This window comes from Salmo salar, chromosome ssa16 (assembly GCF_905237065.1).
Source record: "Salmo salar chromosome ssa16, Ssal_v3.1, whole genome shotgun sequence".
NCBI classification, from domain to species: Eukaryota; Metazoa; Chordata; class Actinopteri; order Salmoniformes; family Salmonidae; genus Salmo; species Salmo salar.
The window spans coordinates 53,249,067-53,275,283 of record NC_059457.1 but is presented as its reverse complement, the minus strand read 5'-3'; the positions used below and the strand labels follow the sequence as shown (position 1 = coordinate 53,275,283).

Genomic DNA, 26,217 nt, shown 5'->3' with positions numbered 1-26,217 from the left:
CCAAAGGTACCGTCATGTAATAGGGGCAGTATATAGTAGTACTGTATTAATCTCCAAGGGTACCGTCATGTGATAGGGACAGTATATAGTAGTACTGTATTAATCTCCAAGGGTAACGTCATGTGATAGGAGCAGTATATAGTAGTACTGTATTAATCTCCAAAGGTACCGTCATGTAATAGGGGCAGTATATAGTAGTACTGTATTAATCTCCAAGGGTACCGTCATGTGATAGGGACAGTATATAGTAGTACTGTATTAATCTCCAAGGGTACCGTCATGTGATAGGGGCAGTATATAGTAGTACTGTATTAATCTCCAAGGGTACCGTCATGTGATAGGGGCAGTATATAGTAGTACTGTATTAATCTCCAAGGGTACCGTCATGTGATAGGGGCAGTATATAGTAGTACTGTATTAATCTCCAAGGGTACCGTCATGTGATAGGGGCAGTATATAGTAGTACTGTATTAATTCCCAAGGGTACAGTCATGTGATAAGGGCAGTATATAGTAGTACTGTATTAATCTCCAAGGGTACAGTCATGTGATAGGGGCAGTATATAGTAGTACTGTATTAATCTCCAAGGGTACCGTCATGTGATAGGGGCAGTATATAGTAGTACTGTATTAATCTCCAAGGGTACAGTCATGTGATAGGAGTAGTATATAGTAGTACTGTATTAATTCCCAAGGGTACAGTCATGTGATAGGGGCAGTATATAGTAGTACTGTATTAATCCCCATGGCTCACCGCTGAGCTAAAGCACCAGGCTTGGTTTGTCGTGCTAGTCGTTTTGTTGGTCCAGGCATTTTGTTGTCCAAAGGGTGATGGTGGAGCTGGGTGTCTGTGAGAGGAGGGAGAAAATCACAGAGCAAGTGATGAGAGGAAATATGTTAATAAATATTGTGTTAATTTGCCTTGTGGTTATTTTCTCTTTATGTTGCCTAACTACACACCAGAGAGCACCAACCTTCATTTTAGCAATAGCAATCCTGTGTAATCCACTCTCTGATGTACCTAGTTGTTGAAGTGTTGCAGGAGTCCATCACACACTGTGTTTACATTAGCTCCCATCCTCTCTGGAAGTGGCCACTGCAGGCTGCTGAAATGCTGCATTCGCTTTCGGAGAGGGCCACAAAGGCGTAACAATGCATCATGTCTCTCCCATAATAGTACTCAGCCCTTTTGCAGAGGAACTGGAAAGTCTCTGCCGACATGCAGAAGTTATCAATCCATTGTGGGTCTGAAAATTGTAGAACAGGGTCCAGACAGTGAGTGGTCGCCTGCGGTTCTGCAACGTGATAGATCTGAAACATATATATTACAGATTGTTTCTATAGCTTCATGATAATGTAATAGTATTTTGTCTGCTGTTAGTACTTTACCCCAACCCCCACCCACAGAGTTCCTGAGAGCAATCACAGTGAGCATCCAGATGGCCTCTTCTGATCAGACAGTCTGGAACCGGGGAATCAATAGAATGTAAGCTGGCCACTCCAGTCAATGAAGGGACACACATCAACTCACCATAGAATAGGTGGAGGTAACATAGTTGATTAATTATCACCTGACTAGGTCAGGAAGTGTTTCTGATAACAATGTTCAGCTAAAGTACTCTTCTAGTATTGAATGAGGATAGCCAGCTATTATACTTGCAAAAGGTGCAGTCTGCAATATTACTCATGCAGTATGTCATGTATGATGTAACGTTAGGCCTAGGTATGTAGTGGATCTAACCAAAACACAGATAAACATAATGTAGTTAGCTAGCTAAACATATACATTGTACTATCACACCAGCATACTGCAGAGTAATACAGTATTGCAGGACTGACCCTTATTGCAAAGCAACTGTTACAGCTGTCCTCTTTCAAAATATGTTTTGAACAATTCATGAAGACAGATGGAGCATCTCTTTCCATGCATCTTTCAACCGGCTGAAGCGATCCTTTTCTCGCATGATTATACGTTGTGTATTTCTTCTTCTCCTCTATAGTCTGTTCAGTCTCCATTGCTGCCCACCAATGAAAAAAGGATGGCACAAATTGCCCGGCTGACTCTTACCCAGCACATCTCCCTTCTCCATACTTAATGCCAGTCACCGAGGATCACAACAATATCGCTGTCGAATGTTGCCGTCCTAAAATAGACACTAGCAGTTTTTTCCCCCCGCAAATTAAACCTAATCATGTTTCCAGTTCCACGGCAAATGTAAAAACAACCAAGAACCAACAAGGCTAGTTCGTGTTGGTTCCGGTTTCCTTCAAACGCAGTTTGGTTCCTCTTGTAGAATTGTGCCATTATAGACTGCTTAAGAATAGGGACTCCATGCACCACAGCAGGAGGCGTGCATGTAGCCTAGTTGTTAGAGAGTTGGACTTGTAAACAAAAGTTTGAATCCCTGAGCTGACAAAGTAAAAATCTGTCCTTCTGCCCCTGAACAAGGCAGTTAACGCACTGTTCCTAGGCCGTCATTGAAAATAAGAATTTGTTCTTAACTGACTTGCCTAGTTAAATAAAGGTTAAAATAAAAATAAATAAAAAATGTGCTTTGCAAACATGTCTGGGTTTATACTGGCGTACTGTATTTGGGGCAATTTTTTTTTTTAGGACTCCTGGGTTTTTAGATCTTGGTGAAAGCAGAGGTTTTATGTAAAAGGGGCTCTGTATGACAAGGTATGTGTCGGTGGATGTCATGGTGCCATGCTACTGTGACAAAAAATAAGAAAAGGAAGAAAAAAAATGTTCAGGCTTGTGGAAAGGTGGGTTGCATGCATATTGGTCAAACGTAAAGACTCCTGAAATAGGAGCTCTGCGATTGAATGGGTGTCAGCCTTGACAAACTGCTATAGTGCTTCTGTTGTTTGTAGGAGTGGATAAAAATGGCCAATAGGCCTTCACGGTTTTGAATATCTAAGCTATGGATTTGTTGACTTTGCGTTGTTGAAAACACAAAAAAATGTAACAAATCGGCTCAAGAAAGAGGTTGTCTTAACCCGCAGGTCTAGGATCAGATGACCCATTACGCAGGGGTGAACAAATATTTGACCCTTTATCAGTAGTTAGTGTTAACTTCTACTAACATGTTGCAGCTCAGCCATGTTGCTACATTGCTGAGGCTTGTCTACTTATTGACTAGAGAATACGCTGGTGAATCTAACTAGAGGCCTAATAAAAGACCCCACCCCAAGTAGAAAACCACTGCTCTAACATTTCTGTTGTTGTTGTTGCAACAAAACCTTTGTGACGATGTCCATGCACTCCAATGATGTCATAATTGTCTGCGGATTCTATGTTGTCTGTCAGCTTGGCTGTCCATCAAAAGGTAGCTCATAACTTGTAAGCAAATGACAATATCCAGAATTCATAGCGATTTCAGGACGTAGTACCGCCCCGGTGGAGATGGATCCAGTTGATGGAGAAAATATCAAAATGTCTGTCTTTGTAGCCAGCACTTTCAGCCAGAGGATTTCGAAACGGATCTGAAGTCTCAACTGATGGGGTTGCCAGGTTGTCGTATGTTGAAAAGTGATGCTATTCCATCAATTTTCCAAAATTGAAAAAAACAAGTTGAATTGAGCTGAGGTAATGCAGTTAGTGTTACTTAGCTAACTAATTACACTGAACAAAAATATAAACGCAATATGTAAAGTGTTGGTCCCATGTTTCATGAGCTGAAATAAAAGATACCAGAACTGTTCCATATCACAAAAAAAAGTGTCTCTGTCAGTGAGCATTCTTCCTTTGCCAAGATAATCCATCCATTTGACAGGTGTAGCATCTCAAAAAGCTGTTTAAACAGCATGATCGTTACATTGGTGTACCTTGTGCTGGGGACAATAAAAGGCCACTCTAAAATTCCACAGATATCTCAAGATTTGAGGGAGCGTGCAATTGGCATGCTGACTGCAGAAATGTCCACCAGAGTTGTTGCCAGATCATTTAATGTTAATTTCTCTACCATAAGACGCGGTTTTAGAAAATATGGCAGTACGTACAACCGGCCTCACAACCGCAGACCAGGTGTAACCATGCCAGCCCAGGACATCCACATCCGGTTTCTTCAAATGCGGGATTGTCTGAGACCAGCCACCGGGACAGCTGATGGTACAACGGGGACTGTGAAGAGACACACACAAAGGTACAGACACATTCATATGCGGCTTGTGATATTGTTGTATAGGGGTATCAAACATTTTGTATTGTATATACAGTTGAAGTAGGAAGTTTACATACACCTTAGCCAAATACATTTAAACTCAGTTTTCACAATTCTTGACATTTAATTATAGTAAAAATTCCCTGTCTTTGGTCAGTTAGGATCACCACTTTATTTTAAGAATGTGAAATGTCAGAATAATAGTAGAGAGAATGATTTATTTCAGCTTTTATTTCTTTCATCACATTCACAGTGGGTCAGAAGTTTACATACACTCAATTAGTACTTGGTAGCATTGCCTTTAAATTGTTTAACTTGGGTCAAACGTTTCGGGTAGCCTTCCACAAGCTTCCCACAATAAGTTGGGTGAATTTTGGCCCATTCCTCCTGACAGAGCTGGTGTAACTGAATCAGGTATGTAGGCCTCCTTGCTCGAACACGCTTTTTCAGTTCTGCCCACAAATGTTCTATGGGATTGAGGTCAGGGCATTGTGATGGCCACTCCAATACCTTGACTTTGTTGTCCTGAAGCCATTTTGCCACAACTTTGGAAGTATGCTTGGGGTCATTGTCCACTTGGAAGACCCATTTGCGACCAAGCTTTAACTTCCTGACTGATGTCTTGAGATGTTGCTTCAATATATCCACATAATATTTCATCTATTTTGTGAAGTGCACCAGTCCCTCCTGCAGAAAAGCACCCCCACAACATGATGCTGCCAACCCCGTGCTTCACAGTTGGGATGGTGTTCTTCGGCTTGCAAGCGTCCCCCTTTTTCCTCCAAACATAACAATGGTCATTATGGCCAAATAGTTCTATGTTTGTTTCATCAGACCAGAGGACATTTCTACAAAAAGTACGATCTTTGTCCCCATGTGTAGTTGCAAACCGTAGACTGGCTTTTTTATGGAAGTTTTGGGGCAGTGGCTTCTTCCTTGCTGAACGGCCTTTCAGGTTATGTCGATATAGGACTTGTTTTACTGTGGATATAGATACTTTTGTACCTGTTTCCTCCAGCATCTTCACAAGGTCCTTTACTGTTGTTCTGGGATTGATTTGCACTTTTTGCACCAAAGTACGTTCATCTATAGGAGACAGAAGGCTTCTCCTTCCTGAGCGGTATGACGGCTGCGTGGTCCCATGGTGTATATACTTGCGTACTATTGTTTGTACAGATGAACGTGGTACCTTCATGCATTTGGAAATTGCTCCCAAGGATGAACCAGACTTGTGGAGGTCTACAAAAAATGTTCTGAGGTCTTGGTTGATTTCTTTTGATTTTCCCATGATGTCAAACAGAGGCACTGAGTTTGAAGCTAGGCCTTGAAATATATCCACAGGTACACCTCCAATTGACTCAAATGATGTCAATTAGCCTATCAGAAGCTTCTAAAGCCATGACATAATTTTCTGGAATTTTGAAAACTGTTTAAAGGCACAGTCAACTTAGTGTATGTAAACTTCTGACCCACTGGAATAGTGATACAGTGAATTATAAGTGAAATAATCTGTCTGTAAACAATTGTTGGAAAAATGACTTGTGTCATGCACAAAGTAGATGTCCTAACCGACTTGCCAAAACTATAGTTTGTCAACAAAAATTTGTGGAGTGGTTGAAAAATGAGTTTTAATGACTCCAACCTAAGTGTATGTAAACTTGCGACTTCAGCTGTAGTAGTGTAATAATGTTATATGATGTACTGTTTTATCTTTTGATTTATATGTAATGTAAGTGCTTTAATATGTTTGAACCCCAGGAAGAGTAGCTGCATTACAAAAATACCTTGTTTGAGTGTGAATTGATGAGAACAAAGTAGTAAAATGTTGGCAAATCACTGATTAGTGTATGTCCTACAGACTAATCCTGCTGCTGCTGCTGCTCACTGGGTCGAGAGTTTCAAGTTCCTTGGTGTCCACATCTCTAACGAACTATCATGGTCCAAACACACCAAGACAATCGTCAAGCGGGCACGACAACACCTTTTCCCCCTCAGGAGACTGAAAAGATTTGGCATGGGTCCCCAGATCCTCAAAAAGTTCTACAGCTGCACCATTGAGAGCATCTTGACCAGTTGCATCACCGCCTGGTATGGCAACTGCTTGGCATCTGAACGTAAGGCGCTACAGAGGGTAGTGCCTACGGCCCAGTACATCACTGAGGCCAAGCTCCCTGCCATCCAGGACCTCTACACTAGGCGGTGTCAGAGGAAAGCCCAAAAAATTGTCAGACTCCAGTCACCCAAGTCATAGATTGTTTTCTCTGCTACCGCATGGCAAGCAGTACCGGAGCGCCAAGTCTAGGACCAAAAGGCTCCTTAACAGCTTCTACCCCCAAGCCATAAGACTGCTGAACAATCAATCAAATGGCCACTGGACTATTTACATTGACACCCCCCCATTTGTTTTTTACACTGCTGCTACTTCACCCCTTCCTACATTTACATTTTAGTCATTTAGCAGACATTCTTATCCAGAGCGACTTACAGTAGTGAATGCATACATTTCATTTCATGCATTTTTTTTGTTTTTGTACCGCCCCCCCGTGGGAATCGAACCCACAACCCTGGCATTGCACACACCATGCTGGCGTTGCAAACACCATGCTCTACCAACTGAGCCACAGGGAAGGCTACATGTACAAATTACATGTACAAATTACCTCGACTAACCTGTACCCCCACACATTGACTCGGTACCGGTACCCCCTGTATATATCCTTGTTATTGTTATTTTATTGTGTTACTTTTTATATATATTTTTTCTTTCATTTATTTGGAAATTATTTCTTAAATCTTATTTTGAACTTCCCCGTTGGTCAAGGGCTTGTAAGTAAGCCCTTGACGGTAAGGTCTACACATGTTGTATTCGGCACGTGACAAATAAAGTTTGACTTGATGATGATCTTGACACCCGCTTTAGTAATACAGAGCCTGTAGACCCATTGGATGAAAGATTTCAGCCTGGAATAAGCTGAAGCTCAACATCATCTGACTCGGAAACAAGCCAGGACTGCCAAAGGTATTTGTAAAAGTACAATACCCTCTTGAGTAAAAAAACAAAATCACCAATACACTTAACTGTCTACAAGCTCAGTGCTCATCAAACTTATCACACCCTTGCAGTCAGTTCTTTGGCATGATGGAGAGGTGCTGTTAGTATACTATTCATTCTATTGTTGGCAGTACTTGTCTACTCAAGACAACAATAAACTAGACTGTCTACAGGTCAAGGGCCCCTCAACCTTTTCACACCTTTGCCAACTGCTCATCTCAAGGCCCCATCAATGACTCTGAGTGTAACAAAACACATGCCAGTCTACTGTACACTTTTTTGTTTACAGGTGAACATCAAATCCAATCGTATTGGTCGCATACACATATTTAGCAGATGTTATTGCAGGTGTAGCAAAACACTTGTGTTCCTAGCTCCAACAGTGCAGTAATATCTAACAATACACACTAATCTAAAAGTAAAAGAAGGGAAACAGCCTAAGTCGTTCACTTCGGATGTCCCTGTCAGGTCTATGGGCCATGGCCCTGTGATGGAACCCTCTGCTATTGTCAGGGGGCTCCAATGGGTTGAGTTGTATCCCACAAGGTGATCATGACAGATAAATCCCTCCGAGGGTAGGGGTGCACTGAACGAAGGCAACTCGATTCGGGGGGTATGGACATAGGTACAAAGAGCACTGCATATCAATTACCCAGATCTCCTAATGGTGCATACCCTATTATGCACCGTTTTGCTCAACCGCTTCCCTATGCTTTTGTCAGGCTGGCTTGTCTTGGTCAGAACCGTCAAAACTGTGTCTCTCTCCCTCCTAACCTTGGCTCGCTCCCTTCGGGCGGCGCATGTCCCCGTTTGCCTCAACTCGGGTGTAGATCTTTTATTCAGGTGGTGCCGACTCTTTCAGGAGTGGAGGCTACACCCCTGAGTGGACTCCCAGGTATGGTGCATTTTCGGCAGGGCTGACGTGCATCGCGAGAAAAAGCCTAGTGTCGTCTATTTTTCTCAATGAGGGACCCGAGTGTCCCGTTGGGAACGGACGCTGTGGCACACCAGTGGTCTTGGACCCTCCTTTCCGCATTTCCGTCAGTGGTTCTGGTTCAGCCCACGTTGGAGAAGGTGGCTTCTCGTTGGCCCCTGCAGCCTTGGTTCGCGAAGATCATTCTAATTTTAGGCAGGGGACCAGCGGTAACTCCCGTTGCGCAGGGTCCTGTTGTCCAAGGCGCTCAGGCAGGTTTGTTAATTGAGGCCAGAGATTTGGGCCTGGCCCCTAGGAGGGCCAATCTGATGGCTTGAGGTTTACCTCTGAATGTTATTGTTACCATTCAGTCTGCAAGGGTGCCCTCCACGAGAGGGCTGTATGCATATAAGTAGCAAGCGTTTGAGCTCTGGTGCCAAGAAATGCACCTTGCTTCTCCACAGTGGGAAAGTATCTGATGTGTATGTGGAGGTCAACCAGTGGAGGCTTCTGAGGGGAGGAAGGCTCATAATAATGGCTGGAATGGAGTCAATGGAATGGAGTCAGTGGAATGGAGTCAGTGGAATGGAGTCAGTGGAATGGAGTCAGTGGAATGGAGTCAGTGGAATGGAGTCAGTGGAATGGCGTCAGTGGAATGGAGTCAGTGGAATGGAGTCAGTGGAATACTATCAAACACATTAAACACGTGGTTTCCATGTGGTTGATACCATTCCATTCGCTCCATTCCAGCCATTATTATGAACCTTCCTCCTCTCAGCAGCCTCCACTGAGGTCATCGGCTTGTAAGTTCTGTGTTCTGTCTCAGCTGGAGAACATCTCCTTGTCAAGGTCCCCAACAACATGTGAAAACATGTTTGAACGTCTCCAAGATTCTCTTGAGCGAACCTCTCCAGTTAAGTCTAGATGGCAGCACGGCTACCTCCAAAGGCATTGCATCTCAGAAAAGATCTTTAAAGGTCAGACACAACACTTGGTTCAATCAAAATGTTTACATTACCAAAGCAGTTCTGCATCACTAAGAGCTAGTCTCGGCCATCTTGAGGTCAACCAGAAAAGATGCCTGCGTGGACATTCCGCATGGAATATTAGTCTTCGAAAAAATGGTTTCAAAAGGGTTATTCAGCTGTCTCCATAGGATAACCCTTTTTGGTTCCAGGTAGAACCCTTTTGGTTTCCATGTAGAACCCTCTGTGGAACTCTCACGATCCATGCTGGAGGATATAGGCGCGATCCGCTGACAGCCAAAAGACAAGCAAGACCTCTTCTTCACGCTCCTCCATGGACAACTGCCAGAAGTGATTCAGACTCCATTCTTTCAAAACTGAAAAATGGGGAAAGGAACAATGTGCCGTATTCAAGAAGCTCTCCTCTCAGCTTCTCCGAATCAAGAATGGTCCACCACCCAAACGACATCCAGCCAACATGGGCCAGCATCCCTGTTGCAGCTGTTGACCACCTTGCAGCAGTAGGCGGCCAGCGTCACAGAGATAACGATGAGAGCAGTTTGTATCAGGACCCATTTAGCAACAATAATGTGCAGTACAATCCTGTTAACAAGAATTGGGACATGCTTTTGCCCTATTTATGACACATTTGTATCTTTACTCATTTGATAAAATGTTTTTTTTTGTATGAAACATTTGATTTGAACATTCTCAACACACTTTAACATTTAGTTTGAACATCCCTCCCTCCACATGCATGTACATTGAATTATATCTAACACATTGACATACTGTTTGTACATACTCACCATTGACATACTGTCTGTACATACTCACCATTGACATACTGTCTGTACATTCTCACCATTGACATACTGTCTGTACATACTCACCATTGACTGACTGGCAAGTTTTTAGAGTGATCAGTGTCGTTGTCATCGCCGAATGACCAGCAGAGATGGGCGACGTAGGGTTCTGCCACATTTGACGCAGAGACAAACAAGTTGAAAACTGATGAAAACTGATGCTACACACTACCAGCATCCACAACCTTACAACAACAAAAAAACACGTGAAAAATGTCAAATGTAAAAAATAAAACATAGTTTCACATGTTTTCACATTTACATTACATTTTTACATGAGTCAGACACGTGGTTACCCAACATTTCACATGTGATATAAGCAGTGGTGGAAAAAGTACACAATGTCATACTTGAGTAATAGTAAAGATACCTTAATAGAAAATGAGTCAAGTAAAAGTCACCCAGTAAAATACTACTTGAGAAAAAGTCTAAAAGTATTTGGTTTTAAATATACTTAAGTATCGAAAGTAAATGTAATTGCTAAAATATACTTACGTATCAAAAGTAAAAGTATAATATATTCAAATTCCTTATATTAAGTAAACCTGACGGCATCATTTTCTTGTTTTTTAAATTTACAGATAGCCAGGGGCACACTCCAACACTCAGTACTTTTGGGTGTCAGGAAAAATGTATTCAGTAAAAGGTACCACATTTTCTTGACGAATGTAGTGAAGTAAAAATATGTTGTCAAAAATATAAATAGTAAAGTACAGATACCCCAAAAAACTACTTAAGTAGTACTTTCTTAAGTACTTTACACAACCGGATATAAGTTTTACATATGTGCTTTTGTAACTGGCGGGATTACAACCCGTCTTGACCAATAGGGACAACACTAACTTTGTAGTCACAGGAGGGGCTACCTCATCACGTGACCATGAGCAACCATGACCGATAAATGACCGCTATACTTTCACGGTTTAATGTCAACTAGGGCTGTTTATTCATTATTCAAAACAATACATCGAGTTTATTGCAAGATTTGCTATGAGCAATCGTGATTAATGGCAATTTCATAATTTGCTCAAATTGAGCTGTTATGTACGATTTTTTATTTTTTTTTACACAAAAATGGATAAATAAATGACGCTTCTTGCACTGAGATGCAGTGTCTTAGACCCGTGTGGCGCTTCACATCCGGCCGTGATTGGGAGTCCCATATAGCGGCACACAATTGGCCCAGCGTCGTCTGGTTTTTGCCTGGTGTAGGCCGTCATTGTAAATAAGAATTTGTTCTTAACTGACTTGCCTAGTTACATAAAACCTCAAAATCAACTTGTTTTTTGCTGTTGTTTTGTGGCTTTTAGAGAGTAAGAAAAATACACATAAATCATACCAGAAAACAAAAACAATAGAAACAAACAAATAACCTAAAGATACAAAAATAGACAAACAGACAGACAACATAAAAAAAATAAATGAAAAAGACCTTCACTCATTATACAGATCAGACACACAACAAGCATCAGACTGCACAGTCACAAAGATCAAAGGTCAGGAATGTGAAAAGACTACATATAGCCTCCATTGACATTGCATTGTTTTTAGCTGTATAGATAATGTATGTTGGATGTTTTGAGTGTATTTTGAACGCTTTCATACAATGCCATTAAATAAAAAAAATTGTGCACTACAATTACAAAATGTTAACTTGAGTTAGCATGATGAACTCTGACCTCGCTAATTTGAACATGTTAAACAGGATAAATAAGGAGACATGGAGCTCTAGCTTCTCTGTTCTTTTCACTGGGCTTCTTCCGACTGTCACTGACCAACGTATGAAGAGAGGCGCGCACCTGCAGCAGTAACACTCTGAATGGATGGCTCAGAAATTAGTGATTGATTTAGCCTGAGAATAATAAATGACCTTTTCACAGAATTGGCATTTCCATGTGTAAACATGTTAACACCACCTTTTTCACATGTGAGGAGTATAGCACTATTTCACCACCACATGTGAACTTGCAATTCCACATGTGAAAGATAGATTTTTCACGAGGAGTTTTCTGCAAATGTGATTTTTACATGATTGTTTTCTACATGTGAAAATGCAATTCCATATGTGAAAGTGAAATTTTCACGTGACGTTTTCTTACGTGAGAGTTTTTAACATGTGAAACCGTACAATTCACGTGAGGTGAAAACACGTTTTTCTTCTTACATGTGAAAAGGTGGTGTTAACTCCACATTTAATACAGATGAAAATATGGTTTCACATTTGAAATGTAAGCTCAAAATTGTGAAAATACGATTTTCACATGTCAAACTACAAATTTGACGTGTTTATTTTGTAAGGGCAGACAGGCCTTCAGCTAAAACAGAGGAAGGAGAGGGTAGGGCAGGGGTGGGGAGGGGAGAGAGAAAGTGTTACGTCCGTTGTCGGAATGAGACCAAGGTGCAGCGTGGTAAGCGTACATTTTTCTATTATTAGATGAACACCAACAAAACACAAAACCGAATGTAACGTTCTGCAGGCTTCACAGCAGCTATACAAAAACAAGATCCCACAATCACAGGTGGGAAAAAGGGCTGCCTAAGTATGATCCCCAATCAGAGACAACGATAAACAGCTGCCTCTGATTGGGAACCATACTAGGCCAACAAAGAAATATAAACATAGATTTGCCCACCCAAGTCACACCCTGACCTAACAAAATAGAGAATAAAAAAGGCTCTCTAAGGTCAGGGCGTGACAGAAAGCCATCGTTATTTTCCCTGTTGTACACCAGAAATTACAGTGGGGAGACAGAGATTCTGTGCAGCTATGATCATATGTAGAGAGTACCACAGAAAGAATCAGCTCAGCCTCACAGTCCCAACCCTCAACTCTTCCATTTGCTTGTTGTTTCATAACATCAAGTACGTACAGAGATCCAATGACTTGGTGGTAAATGTTGACCCTACATGCTCATGCCGTTGGTGAGAATGACAATGACAGAACTGATGTGGAATACACCACAGGAGGTTGGTGGCATCTTCATTTGGGAGGACGCGCTCGTGGTAATAACTGGAGCGGAATTGTATCAAATACATCAAACACATGGTTTGCTCCGTTCCAGCCATTATTATAAGCAGTCCTCTCCTCAGCAGCCTCCACTGGAATACACCAAGGGCAATCTGAGTTTTCCAAGGAGGGGAGAAGGGGAGTGGTAAAATGATCTATAGATTATAATTTATTATCCATTAGTGACGTTTGATTGGATATGCAGACCATTACACTTAATGTATTTGCTGAGGATGATGTAGGCTAACCTCAATGCTTTGGGTTCACACTCCAGGTACTTCTGTATTTACTGAGGATGATGTAGGCTAACCTCAATGCTTTGGGTTCACCCTCCAGGTACTTCTGTATTTACTGAGGATGATGTAGGCTAACCTCAATGCTTTGGGTTCACATACCCCAAGAGACTTGCAGCTGCAATTGCTGCAAAAGGTGGCTCTACAAAGTATTGACTTTTGGGGAGGGTGAATAGTTATGCATGCTCAAGTTTTCCGGGTTTTTTTGTCTTATTTCTTGTTTATTTCACAATAAAAATTATTTTGCATCTTCAAAGTGGTAGACATGTTGTGTAAATCAAAAGATACAAACCCCCAAAAATCTAATTTTAATTCCAGGTTGTAAGGCAACAAAATATGAAAAATGCCAAGGGGTGTGAATATTTTCGCAAGCCACTGTAGGTCCTGGATTGCAGGAAACTTGGCCCAAGTGACGTATTGGGCAGTACGCACAACCCTCTGTAGCACCTTGCGGTCGGATGCCGAGCAGTTGCCATACCAGGCGGTGATCCTATTTCAATACAACCAGATTGACCTCCACTCCTCCCCCACCCACTCTCTCCTCCCCTACTACTCCCTCTTCCCCCACTCCTCCCCCTAAACTGTTACATTTCCTCAGTACATGACAGGAAATTCTAAACTGATGGTTTTGACTCCCACACGGTTGAGTGACCCTGTATATACAGCAGCTTACAGTGTCTTTGAAAAGTATTCAGACCCCTTGACTTTTTCCACATTTTGTTACGTTACAGCCTTATTCTAAAATTGAGTAATGTTTTTTTTTTTTTTCTTTCAGGGCTTCCCGAGTGGCGCAGTGGTCTAAGGCACTGCATCGTAGTGCTAGGTGTGCCACTAGAGAACCTGGTTTGAGTCCAGGCTCTGTCGCAGCCGCCCGCGACCGGGAGACCCGTAGGGCGGCGCACAATTGGCCCAGTGTTGTCCGGGTTAGGGGAGGGTTTGGCCGGCCGGGATGTTACTGTCGCATCGTGCACTAGCGACTCCTGTGGCGGGCTGGGCGCAATGCACGCTGACATGGTCGCCAGGTGTTTCCTCCGGCTGGCTTCTGAGTCAAGCTGGCACTGTGTCAAGAAGCAGTCAGGGATGCAAACTGCTGAGGGCCCAAAAAGGTGACACTTTTTTTGTTGTTGCACTGAAACATACAAAACAATCCCTGTTAGGGGGAAATATAGATTTTAACTAATTAAACAACAGAATATGATCTACATGATCAGTCTCTGTGTGTAAAATAAAAAGTGCTTCATGTGAACCTAACTCACAGCTAAAACATGTAAAGAAAGCAATCCAATGTTATTTGTTGCCTAGACTTTACTGCAAATGACACTCAAGTCTTGAGAAAAAAACAATACACTAATATTGCAGTTAGCCATGACAGCCTTTACAATAGAACGCTTGTGACCACACACATAAATATTGCACTTGGGGGAAAAAACATCTTAAAGTAGATATAGAATGAAACAAACAGGCTATATTGTTGCTCTATTATAGTGGCCACTATAGACATCAATCAAGTGCACAAGGCTACATGTGTGCAAAAATAACATTCAATGAGTAAAAAATATATATAACCCCTCACTCACTCACACGTGTTAATGTCAAGTTCAACACAACAAAAACAATATCTTTGGGCTACACTGCACATTATTACATTGTACACTTTCTGCCTGTGGACATCTGTTCTACAATGTGCCAGCAGAAGTGAGAAAGAGGTAAAATGTGTGGTGTTCCTTTCACCTCTATAGTGGCATCCATTTTAAACCAGGCCCAACTCTAGCTACACTTGATCCCTGAATCCACTTGTTTAACAAGCAACGCCTCATTTTCACCTAATTCTCTCATTCTGAAAATTAACCACATACTGTAGAGGGAAAACATTACAGATAGTTGTTAGTTCGTTAGCTAGTTAACTAGTTAACATTTCACACAGATTGCCAGGGTCCAGTAAGCAACTAACGTGTTATAACTTGAGAAACGGCAAGGAGTCGTATACCAGTTGATACTGTAGCGAATTGGTTAGGTTACTAATGTCAGCTCATCTGATGTTGTAATGTTAGCTAGCTAACGTTAGCTGTCTGACTTCATTAACAAGCTCATTTTCACACCATAAAGTCAATTATTTGATCAGATGAGTTGGCTAATGTTGCTCAACATTTCTCTGGCTAGCTAACGGAGAATTCTATCCAGCGAGCAAGATACTTACCAATGCTAATACTTGTTCCACCACTTTCTCCCTCACCTAAAACTTTCCAAATGCCAGTTGTTTTTCGGTTACAGCTCATGAAGTACGCTTCCCTGGTCAGGCTTCTCACCTAACGTTACCTCTTCGTTATCATTCAGGGGGACGTGCTGCTGTAACTGGCAAGCTGCCTTTCCAGAGCTCTCGCTGATGCTGTAACTAGCAAGCTGCCTTTCCAGAGCTCTCGCTGATGGTGTAACTGGCAAGCTGCCTTTCCAGAGCGCTCACTGATGCTGTAACTGGCAAGCTGCCTTTCCAGAGCTCTCGCTGATGCTGTAACTGGCAAGCTGCCTTTCCAGAGCTCTCGCTGATGCTGTAGCTGGCAAGCTGCCTTTCCAAAGCTCTCGCTGATGCTGTAACTGGCAAGCTGCCTTTCCAGAGCTCTCGCTGATGCTGTAACTGGCAAGCTGCCTTTCCAGAGCTCTCGCTGATGCTGTAACTGGCAAGCTGCCTTTCCAGAGCTCTCGCTGATGCTGTAACTGGTAAGCTGCCTTTCCAGAGCTCTCGCTGATGCTGTAACTGGCAAGCTGCCTTTCCAGAGCTCTCGCTGATGCTGTAACTGGCAAGCTGCCTTTCCAGAGCTCTAGCTGATGCTGTAGCTAGTAAGTTGGTTGTCTCTTCTCTCTTCAGTCGGGTGCTACGCTGCATTCTGTTGTTATGTCAATGATTGGCTGAGCCTTGGATACAGCCAGTATTGCTCCAAACGCGCATCACTCGTTCGCTTACAGCCAATAGTGATCCAACCCCCCCCCTCCAAACCTTTCTCATTGGATCTACACGAATCACATCGGTCACCTGTTTTGGATTCAAAACAGTGTAATTTGCATCCCTGAGCAGTGCAGCTTGGCTGGGTTGCTCTTGAACTTCGCCTCTCCCGAGTCCGTACAAGAGTTGCAGCGATGGGACAGGACTGTAACTACCAATTGGATACCACAAAATTGGTGAGAAAAAGGGGTTAAAAAATAAATAAATAAATCATTAAAAAAATCCTCATCAATCAACACATACTACACCATAATGGCAATGCAAAAATATATTTTAAACATTTTAGCAAATGAAAAAAATAAATATCACATTTACATAAGTATTCAGACCCTTTACTCAGTACTTTGGCAGCGATTACAGCCTTGAGTCTTCATGGGTATGACGCTACAAGCTTGGCACACCTGTATTTGGGGAGTTTCTCCCATTCTTCTCCGCAGATCCTCTCAAGCTCTGTCAGGTTGGATGGGGAGCGTTGGTGCACAGCTATTTTCAGGTCTCTCCAGAGATGTTTGATTGGGTTCAAGTCCGGACTTTGGCTGGGTCACTCATGGGCATTCAGAGACTTGTCCTTAAGCCACTCCTGCATTGTCTTGGCTGTGTGCTTAGGGTCGTTGTCCTGTTGTAAGGTGAACCTTCGCCCCAGTCTGAGGTCCTGAGCGCTTTAGAACAGGTTTTCATCAAGGATCTCTCTGTACTTTGCTCCGATCCTGATTATAGTCTTCCAGTGCCTGCCACTAAAAAACATCCCCACAGCATGATTCTGCCACCACCATGCTTCACCGAAGAGATGGTGCCAGGTTTCCTCCAGACCTGATGCTTGGCATTCAGGCCAAAGTTCAATCTTGGTTTCATCAGACCAGAGAATCTTGTTTCTCATTGTCTGAGAGTCCTTTAGGTGCCTTTTGGCAAACTCAAACTCAAAACATGTGCGTTTTACTGAGGAGTGGATTCTGTCTTGCCACTCTACCATAAAGGCCTGATTGGTGGAGTGCTGCAGAGATGGTTGTCCTTCTGGAAGTTTCTCCCATCTCCACAGAGAAACTCTAGAGCACTGTCAGAGTGACCATCGTGTTCTTGGTCACCTCCCTAAACAAGGCCCTTCTCCCCTGATTGCTCAGTTTGGCCGGGTGGCCAGCTCTAGGAAGAGCCTTGGTGGTTCCAAACTTTTTCCATTTAAGAACGATGGAGGTCACTGTGTTCTTGGGGACCTTCAATGCTGCAGAAATGTTTTAGTACCCTTTCCCAGATCTGTGCCTCGACACAATCCTGTCTATTTATTCTACCCTCGCAAAAGAGTCCCCTTCTTAAGCTTAGCAGATCGATAGAACCGGTACAGCTACTGTTGTGTTGAAGGTAGGTACAGTAATAGTGACTGAAATTAGTAAAACTGAAATATAGAATGAAAATAACAATAAGTATGACTTATTGTATGCTAACTGAATATTAGGCTTCATTGTACATGTATACATGTTCATAAACACAGAAATATACAGCATTATGCATTAAATCAGAAGTAAATAATTCTCCAAAACATGACAAGATCAAATGCACTGAACAGATATCCATGTGGCTATCAAGATTCATGAATCTGTACAAAATATCATCATGAATTGAATGCCAAATATGTTAGGATTAATTTTACTTACAGACAATGCTTCTACAAAATTATAGCAAGAAGGATGGAGTTTGATAACGTCTGCATCTCCACAGAGTGACTTTCACCATTTCGGAACTAAACAATTCTTCTTCTACAAGGTTCAGCACATTAAACGAACAACACACTTCGGCACAGGACAGTGGCCCCCAAGTGGTCAACAATGGAATGACATGATCCCCTAAAGGAACTCAAACCCAACTACAGGGGCCAGAACAGTATTTGTTTATTATATCTAATACATTTGCTAAAATGTAAAAAAAAAAATGTTTTTGCTTTATCATTATGGGGTATTGTGTGCAGATTGCTGAGGATTTTTATTTATTTAATCAAATTTAGAATAAGGCTATAACGTAACAAAATGTGGAAAGAGTCAAGGGGTCTGAATACTTTCCGTAGGCACTGTACGTACTTTCTTGTGTTCTTCTTATTTCTATTTCTTGTGTGTTTTTGTTCTACTTTGTAGTGTAATATTTTATTACTGGTATAGATTACTGCATTGTTGGGTTTAGAGCTTGCAAAAAAGGCATTTCAATGTACTTGTGCATGTGACAATAAAACTGGAAACTTGAATAAGGTGTCATTACAGACAAGTCTTATGAGGCAGGTTGAGTCACATTTAGGCTGAGTCACAGTTAGGCTGAGTCACAATTAGGCTGAGTCACAATTAGGCTGAGTCACAATTAGGCTGTTCTTGCCCTAGAAACTACTCATAAAGAACAGATGACTGATTAAAATACAGTCAACTGGTGTCCTAGGTTTATATTACACAAACCCATGACCATCCACCAACATATTATTCCTCTGAGTGGAGAAATTAAATTAATTAGGTCTCACAATTTCCAATACGGCCCTAGAAACAAGACCATGGCAAAGACTGAGGCGCAGCTCATTAAACAAGAATATGATGTCCTTTTCCCATGTATCCCCTTTCCTCTTAGATAGGAACAAATCAAATTAGGAGAGAGCGTCACTCTTACACAGAACCTCCATGTTCCTGTCTTTTCATAGTGACTTCTCTGCAACAGATTGGATTCCTATGTAGTCTCTAACTAAAATAATGGACCATGAGATGAGAGACCATGAGATGGGCGAATGGTGTTGATTACACCAAGCATTATGGTAAATACAGTAAATTGATCACATGTATTGCTATATATTCTTTGAAGGTCTGTCCATTTTTACATGTTCGATATCGTACCACTCAAATGTTTCTGTCAATAGACTACCCTGTCTCCCAGCTACCGCATGGGTTTCATATTCTGAAATCACTTCAATCAGTGCTAAAGATGTTGCAGGGAGTTGCAGGGAGCTAGATGTTATCATTTTCAGTGGTCTCTGATTGCCTTAGCGCAGTCTCACTGGCATACAGCTCATGCACCTGTACAGTTGGGGAGAATTCCACATTTGCTCACTGCTGCCCTCCTGTGTTTAAATATCACACAGCTGAACACTTGCCTTCGTTCAAAGAAATGGTTGTTTATCTAAAGCTGGTTGCAGGGTTGTGTTCAATAAGTACCAAATGGAAGAGAACAGATTGAAATAGGGAGGGACTTCTCCAATAAGAAATGCTCATTTTCGTTTTTTTTTTTTCCATTGTAAAAACATTTCAAAACGTTTTGTGTCGTGTGCCCTAATGATCAACATCCAGGCGATTAAGGATACCTCTGCTGTAGTTGTTCCGATGAATACGCACATTCACATGGTTTTTAGAAAAGGTGCTCCCCTGCATCCATACGTGACCTTCATGAGGATTAATGGTGATATCCAAGCACTCCAGCCTGCCATGTTAAAAGCTGTTGCAGTTTAAGAAACAACGGTTGACTCTGATGATGAAACTGTTGAGAGGAAGCAAGTTATGTATACACTATCTATATTTGCATTTGGTCTTGCCTAACAGTTTGTGTATTTCTCTGTCCATTCACTTGCCCCTCTTAAAAAGTTAGAATTTACAACAGCACTCAATGAAGAGATTTGTTGGCCTATGTAAGCGGTCCACTATCACAGAACAAAGCCTCAGACTCAGACTCTCACTGAATAGAGCCCTAGACATGTTTTCCCCATATACAGAAACTGGGAGGAGACTCGTACGTGCATGTAATGGTTTTTTTTTAATCATTTTGAAAACATTTACAACTGTTTAGGACAACAACAAAAAAGGTTACAAACAGAATTGACCTGCAGTTTGCATCCATTTCAAAATGTTGCATAAATAAAACTCATATTTATAAATATCTCTTTTATAAACATATAAATAGTTTTTAAAACATAAATACATTTATGCGGAATGAAAGTACACGAATGTACAGCAGCAGCGACAATATACAGCTTTGCGGTTTCTAGTTTTTCCACCCTTATCCGCCATTTTGTATTGTGTGTTGGTCTTTATGTTATACATATGGGTTGGTTTTATCATTGTTGTCTCAGTCCTTGAATATGTTGGTCATGTTGGCTTTTCGTACCAAAAATCGGTCACTTTTAGGCAATTTTCCTCAGGCGAGGACCAACTTAATCCAAGTTGTCCGAACCCATCGTCTGAATGCTCTGGGAAGAAAGAAGAAGAAAAGACCTGGTTAGATGGATTTGTTCACAGAAAGCTTTAAATATATAGATCTGTTCACAGAAACCTCTAAATAGACGGCTCTGTTCACAGAAAACTGGATATAGATATGGACACAAAATAAAGCGGATCCTCTGCCAGTCTCACTAAAACAAACCCTCTATCCTGCCAGTCTCACTAAAACAAACCCTCTATCCTGTCAGTCTCACTAAAACAAACCCTCTATCCTGTCAGTCTCACTAAAACAAACCCTCTATCCTGTCAGTCTCACTAAAACAAACCCTCTATCCTGTCAGTCTCACTAAAACAAACCCTCTATCCTGTCAGTCTCACTAAAACAAACCCTCTATCCTGTCAGTCTCACTAAAACAAACCCTCTATCCTGTCAGTCTCACTAAAACAAACCCTCTATCCTGTCAGTCTCACTAAAACAAACCCTCTATCCTGTCAGTCTCACTAAAACAAAGCCTCTATCCTGCCAGTCTCACTAAAACAAACCCTCTATCCTGCCAGTCTCACTAAAACAAACCCTCTATCCTGTCAGTCTCACTAAAACAAACCCTCTATCCTGTCAGTCTCACTAAAACAAACCCTCTATCCTGTCAGTCTCACTAAAACAAACCCTCTATCCTGTCAGTCTCACTAAAACAAACCCTCTATCCTGTCAGTCTCACTAAAACAAACCCTCTATCCTGTCAGTCTCACTAAAACAAACCCTCTATCCTGCCAGTCTCACTAAAACAAACCCTCTATCCTGTCAGTCTCACTAAAACAAACCCTCTAACTAAACAGTCTCAATGCACACCTCTGCTCCAACCAACCACAGTCCAGCCCTTGCCTCTCACACAATCCTTAATTGACTGCCCAATACTCCTCTCATCTCTCACAAGGGAGGAAGAGGGAGGAAGAGAGGTGTCTGCCCAAGAAACATACACACTTAGTCACATACTGTATAGACAGTCTGAGCCACAGCGTACGCAAGGCGCCACACCAGCCCCCCCCCCCCTCCCCCAGGCAGGATTTCACTGTTAGCCACACACAACCACATGAAGGCCAAGCACCCCGCGCTAACGCGTTTCACCTGGTTTCCTCATTACCTCATTCTGCATACCGCCCCTTTAATGTTCTGCTTTTTTTTCTTCTATCTGAGCAAAAAGGAAGGGTTTCCTGGAACATTCCTCCTAGGGTGCTGTGTGTGTGTGTGTGTCAGATGTTTTCTGTGAGTGTGTCCATCTACAAAGAGAGGAACCTGCACTCTCTCCCTCTCTCAGTGTAGTTGTTCCTCTCCCTACCTACTAGACTGGTCGATGACTTCATAATTGGTCCCATAATCCATTCTGCATTATCAACGGCCTTTGGCCTAACACTGACATCTACATGTAGATCTTATTGTCAGGCCAAAGGCCATTGATAAAGCAGACTGGATTGTGGGACAATTATGAAGTCATTGACATGTCCTCATCGTGTTCACATCTGTCCCATTAGGCCTTCAGCCAACAGCTATGATTACTTATGACGATGTCCTGCAATGTGTATGGACTTCCTAAGGCCAATTTGATCGCTTCCCACAGACTTCAAACATTTCAAGAGGGGATTCGTGATCTCATTTTACGGGGCTTTTGTCCTCAACACAAGTCAATACAATGTTCTGTTACAGCATCAGTGGGACACATCGTTATGCCCTGAAATTCTCTCTCCCACTGTCCCACACAGGAAATGCATATGCAGATAGCACATAGATGGACAGCTTGTAAAAGTCCATTTGGAGTTGATTGTTCATGATTTCAATCAAGAAGCAGATGCATTTGTAGGTCCATCCCTATCCTTCTTCCTAATGCAGTCTTAATAAGATGTGTTTGTGTTAGTCAGTAGGCCTAAACCAAAAGGATTAGCCTGTAGGATTTATCCCTAGTCTGAAGTTTGAGGTCAGGCATGTGTCGTGCACAGATAAGAGTCTACCTGTCCCATTGCCCTCCCACGCGCCAAGTGGAGGAGTCTACCAGTGGCGAGCACCTGTCGCTTTGCCCTCCCACTCGCCAAGTGCCCTTATTGGTGGTGGAATAATATTTTTTTTGTATACATTTTTGTCGTTGTTGTTCTGCCCGCAATTAGTCGTGACTTCGTCAAGTTCGCCACCCTTACCCGTCCGTTGGTGGCCTGCCCTGTACGGAGCTCGCATGCCCAGAATCCAAACATGCATGGCTTGAGATGCGGTGACCGGTCGATCGCGTGTAGCTTGCTACTTAGTGTAAATATCAACTGTACTGCCACAGCAGCATAACATTTGATTGACACTGAATAACACTTGATTTACATAATCATCATTATTGGATCTGGTTGGCTGCTACGCGAAACAGAGAGAGGCAGAAAGACAAAGCGAGGAGCCGCTGCATCTACGACCTTCCGGTCCAACTCCATCCCTTCTTCTGTCAGGAGTTGCACAGGTAGTCTAGACTCTAGCTAACAAGCCACTGTGAGTTAAAATAGTACGAATACTAGGCTATATTATGAAGTCGTTATTTAAGAATTTGAGAGCATTGAAGATAAGTCACAACATTTTAACATTTTTGAGCATAGGCCAATTTATTTCCGCAACAACACACTCATCACAAATGCAAGCTAGTTACAGTGCCTCCTAAATGCATGATTTACATCGGGAGGGTGGGCTATCAGCGGATCATTGATGTTGATGATGAATGTAACTCTGCTAGTGAGCTAGCTTGATTTTTATGAATATCGAGAAATGAATGAATGTATTTATTTATTTATTTTGAGGACCTGCCCTCTGAAAGGTCTGGTCCAGGTTGAGAAATTGCAACATGTTGCCAGTCTGACATGTTCACAAGGGGCCACCTCATCACCTCCACGAGCATACATTTATCCTTAAATAAAGGTTAAATAAAAATAAATACAAATTTAAAACATGGGTATTTACTGCAAACTGTTCAACGCTTTTACAGTCAGTAGTCTATTGGTGACTCATCTGAAATTCTCACAGGAGTTACAATGGGGATTTTGTAGTAGGCCAATAGAACTGTCTTCAAATTAGGTTGTTTTCCAATGGTCTTTAAAAATATATATATATATATATATAACATTCGCCTGTTTGTCTCCCATCCTAAAGTGGTGGTGATGTACGTTCCTCCTGATTTATTAATCACAGGATGTGCAATTGCGCATGGAGAAAGGGAGATAGCGCGAGAGATTAGGTTAGGTTACTTACCAACAAGTCTTGAGATGCCTGCTCTAACAGCCCATGCCGCTAATGGTGCCTATCCTGTCCATTTTGTGTCCGAAGCAGCCGCTCCGGGCCGCGGATCCTTTCTTGGTGTTTGCTTTGTGTTTCCGTGCGCTGGGCTGGTCGTTCAGCAGTCGCGCCCACATGGCCTTGGCGCGAGTGTCCATGCGCAGGTCTCTCAGCAAGCGTACCCGGGAGCGCACTTTTTCCAGCCTCTGCTCTCTCTCGCCCGACGCCATGAACTCCGACAGTTCCTCCCCCAGCAAACTTCTGAGAGACTGAGATACAGAAACAAGAGACACCCGCTTTAGATAATACATTCTCCATGGAAACGACTTGTGTAAGCACCTGTCAGCAGATTGCTCATCTGGGAATGATTCTGATTAACGACAAAATCTGCGTATTCGGGACATCAATTGCCTACTTCGGCAAACAGTAAACTCACTATCCGGCACTTTTCCCAACACTTTTGTTTTCAACTGGCCTTATAAATGTATTTATGTTCCATATCAAACCTTTCCGCAATTATAGGCTAAATCTAGTAATATCAGTGCTGTCTACACTTGAGTCATGGCGGGAAGAACCAAAAGACAGGTCAGAACACGTCGTGTAGCTACTAAATTAGCTACTGAATAGAAATCACATAAAATGCTGCAATTAATTGGGCCGTCCTTTGAAACCAAATCCTAAATTTGTGTGTGGCCATGGGCTACAGTTGCGCTTTAACACATAGGAAACGGTGTGTAGCCTATCCTGTTGCACATTCGTTGAATAAAGCGATAAACACTGGTGAGAAATGAGTCTCCCAGTCCCGGGGATTATGGGACGCAGCTGGAAAGACAGGTGCGCATGCAGTGGAATACCCACTCCGCACAGAAGTCAGTTCGGCGTCTTGTTTTCATTTACATTTGGTTGAGTTGTCAACTACCTTTTTTTATTTATTTAACTATGTCATTGTATTTAGGTTTAAAGTTGGGTAAAACAATTACTAAATTCCCTTACATTGATGACTTTTTGCAAATTCAATCAGTTTTCCACGTTGATTGAAGGACATCACAATGGTTTTTGTCGTTGAAATATTTGCGCTATGAGTCTCTGGATGGCAGATGCGCTTTTTCTACGGGTGGGAAAGGGATGTTTTCTGGTTTAAAAAACACGTTTTCAAAGACATGTAAGATTGTTTGCCTTATATAGCCTACTAAGTCAACATGTATTTTACATGTAGGACGCGCAAAAGCTAATTTGGGTAGTCTACATGTAAAGGTCACTGTGTCCTCGTATCCTATGTCCACTCGAGCGCTTCTCAAGACGCACGCTTGGGTACCAGCATGAATATAGTCAGCCTTATGCAATTAAGTAGCCTAAGTGGCTGTAGGTTCGCCGTAGAACACAGTATCTATCCATATATCGCCCTGATGGTTTTTTAAAATAAAAAAGCAAGCATTTCCTTCCAGTAATAGCCTATGCGTACGTTAAGAAAGATACAAACCTCGATCTTCAATATGAGCGGTGTAATGTAAATGCAATGGTCTTGGTATAGTGTATAGTATAGCCTAGGCTATATATATATATATGATACATGGCCATTGATAGTCTGCATACCAAGATATACATGCCCAGTAGTCTATACACTTGCATCTGTTGTTGATGTTATTCGGGGCACCGTAATGTGAATAATATTAGTTAAGCTATAGCTGCGCACCATGCATATATAGTTCTCCAAAGAATCGCATTCCACTGACAAATTACAGCGCTCACATCAATGAAGTGAACTCACCTTCTGTTGCGCCGGTGTCAGAGGCTTCGCCCCTGTCCGCAGTGAAAGCAGGGTGATCATAAGTCCACATGCCACCAAATGTGAGATGTTCATTCTGTTGTTGTAAAGGTTTCCTCTTTGGCGAAGTTCAGTATACGATAAATGATATTGGTTGTTTAACCAATTGGTTCTCTGTCTCTGCGTCGGTCTTTACTCCAAGCTTCCCAAGTGCTACTCTAACTCTCCGAATTACTACTCACCGCTTTATAGCCAGCCGCTGGTGATGTCATGACAACCTGCGTAATGGTCTTCCTTCCCCCTCCCTCTTGTACCTTGCCAATTTCGTTTTTTTTTCTGCATAGGCCTACCTGCGTAATCTATTGAGGAGCGCGTCATGCTAAATTATGAATTAAAATGATTACGGACACTGGTCATTATGGCTTAAATTAATGAAATAAAACAAAAAAAACCCAATTACATTACTGTTTCACCATGCATCACTACGACTGGTTTGCCACCAAAACAGTACTTAATTGCTTTGCTTGAAAATGAGAAATGATATGTAATTCACAACTGTATCAGTGTGGCATTGGCAGACACACGATACTATATTAAAATGTCAACCACCCACCGCGAGGAAATGAGGTTGGACAATGAGTTCCAAAGAAATCAAGACCTGACTTGTTAGGTAATGATAAACCCACTCATTAACGCAGAATTACCAAATTGGGGGGGGGGGGGGGGAGAATGTAT

The 26,217-nt window shown here is 42.2% G+C and overlaps 1 protein-coding gene and 1 long non-coding RNA gene across 2 annotated transcripts; both read right to left on the bottom strand.

Annotated features, from left to right (window-relative positions):
* Positions 1-10,885: 10,885 nt before the first annotated feature.
* Positions 10,886-18,057, bottom strand: LOC123727853 (uncharacterized). Its single transcript, XR_006759785.1, has 2 exons — positions 17,903-18,057; positions 10,886-14,387 (listed from the first exon to the last, which is right to left on the bottom strand). It is a non-coding gene; the product is annotated as an uncharacterized lncRNA (long non-coding RNA).
* A 1,945-nt stretch (positions 18,058-20,002) lies between these two features.
* nppc (natriuretic peptide C) lies at positions 20,003-25,696 on the bottom strand. Its single transcript, XM_014149863.2, has 3 exons — positions 25,486-25,696; positions 23,694-23,986; positions 20,003-20,454 (listed from the first exon to the last, which is right to left on the bottom strand). The coding sequence occupies exons 1-2, from the start codon at positions 25,576-25,578 to the stop codon at positions 23,717-23,719; spliced, it is 363 nt and encodes a 120-aa protein (XP_014005338.1). The 5' UTR covers positions 25,579-25,696; the 3' UTR covers positions 20,003-20,454; positions 23,694-23,716.
* Between the last annotated feature and the right edge of the window lie 521 nt (positions 25,697-26,217).

Coding starts and splice junctions, on each gene's coding strand:
- nppc (XM_014149863.2), bottom strand. CDS start 25,578: ATGAACATCTCACATTTGGTGGCATGTGGACTTATGATCACCCTGCTT. Junction 23,987..25,485: donor TGACACCGGCGCAACAGAAG/GTGAGTTCACTT, acceptor TCTGTATCTCAG/TCTCTCAGAAGTTTGCTGGG.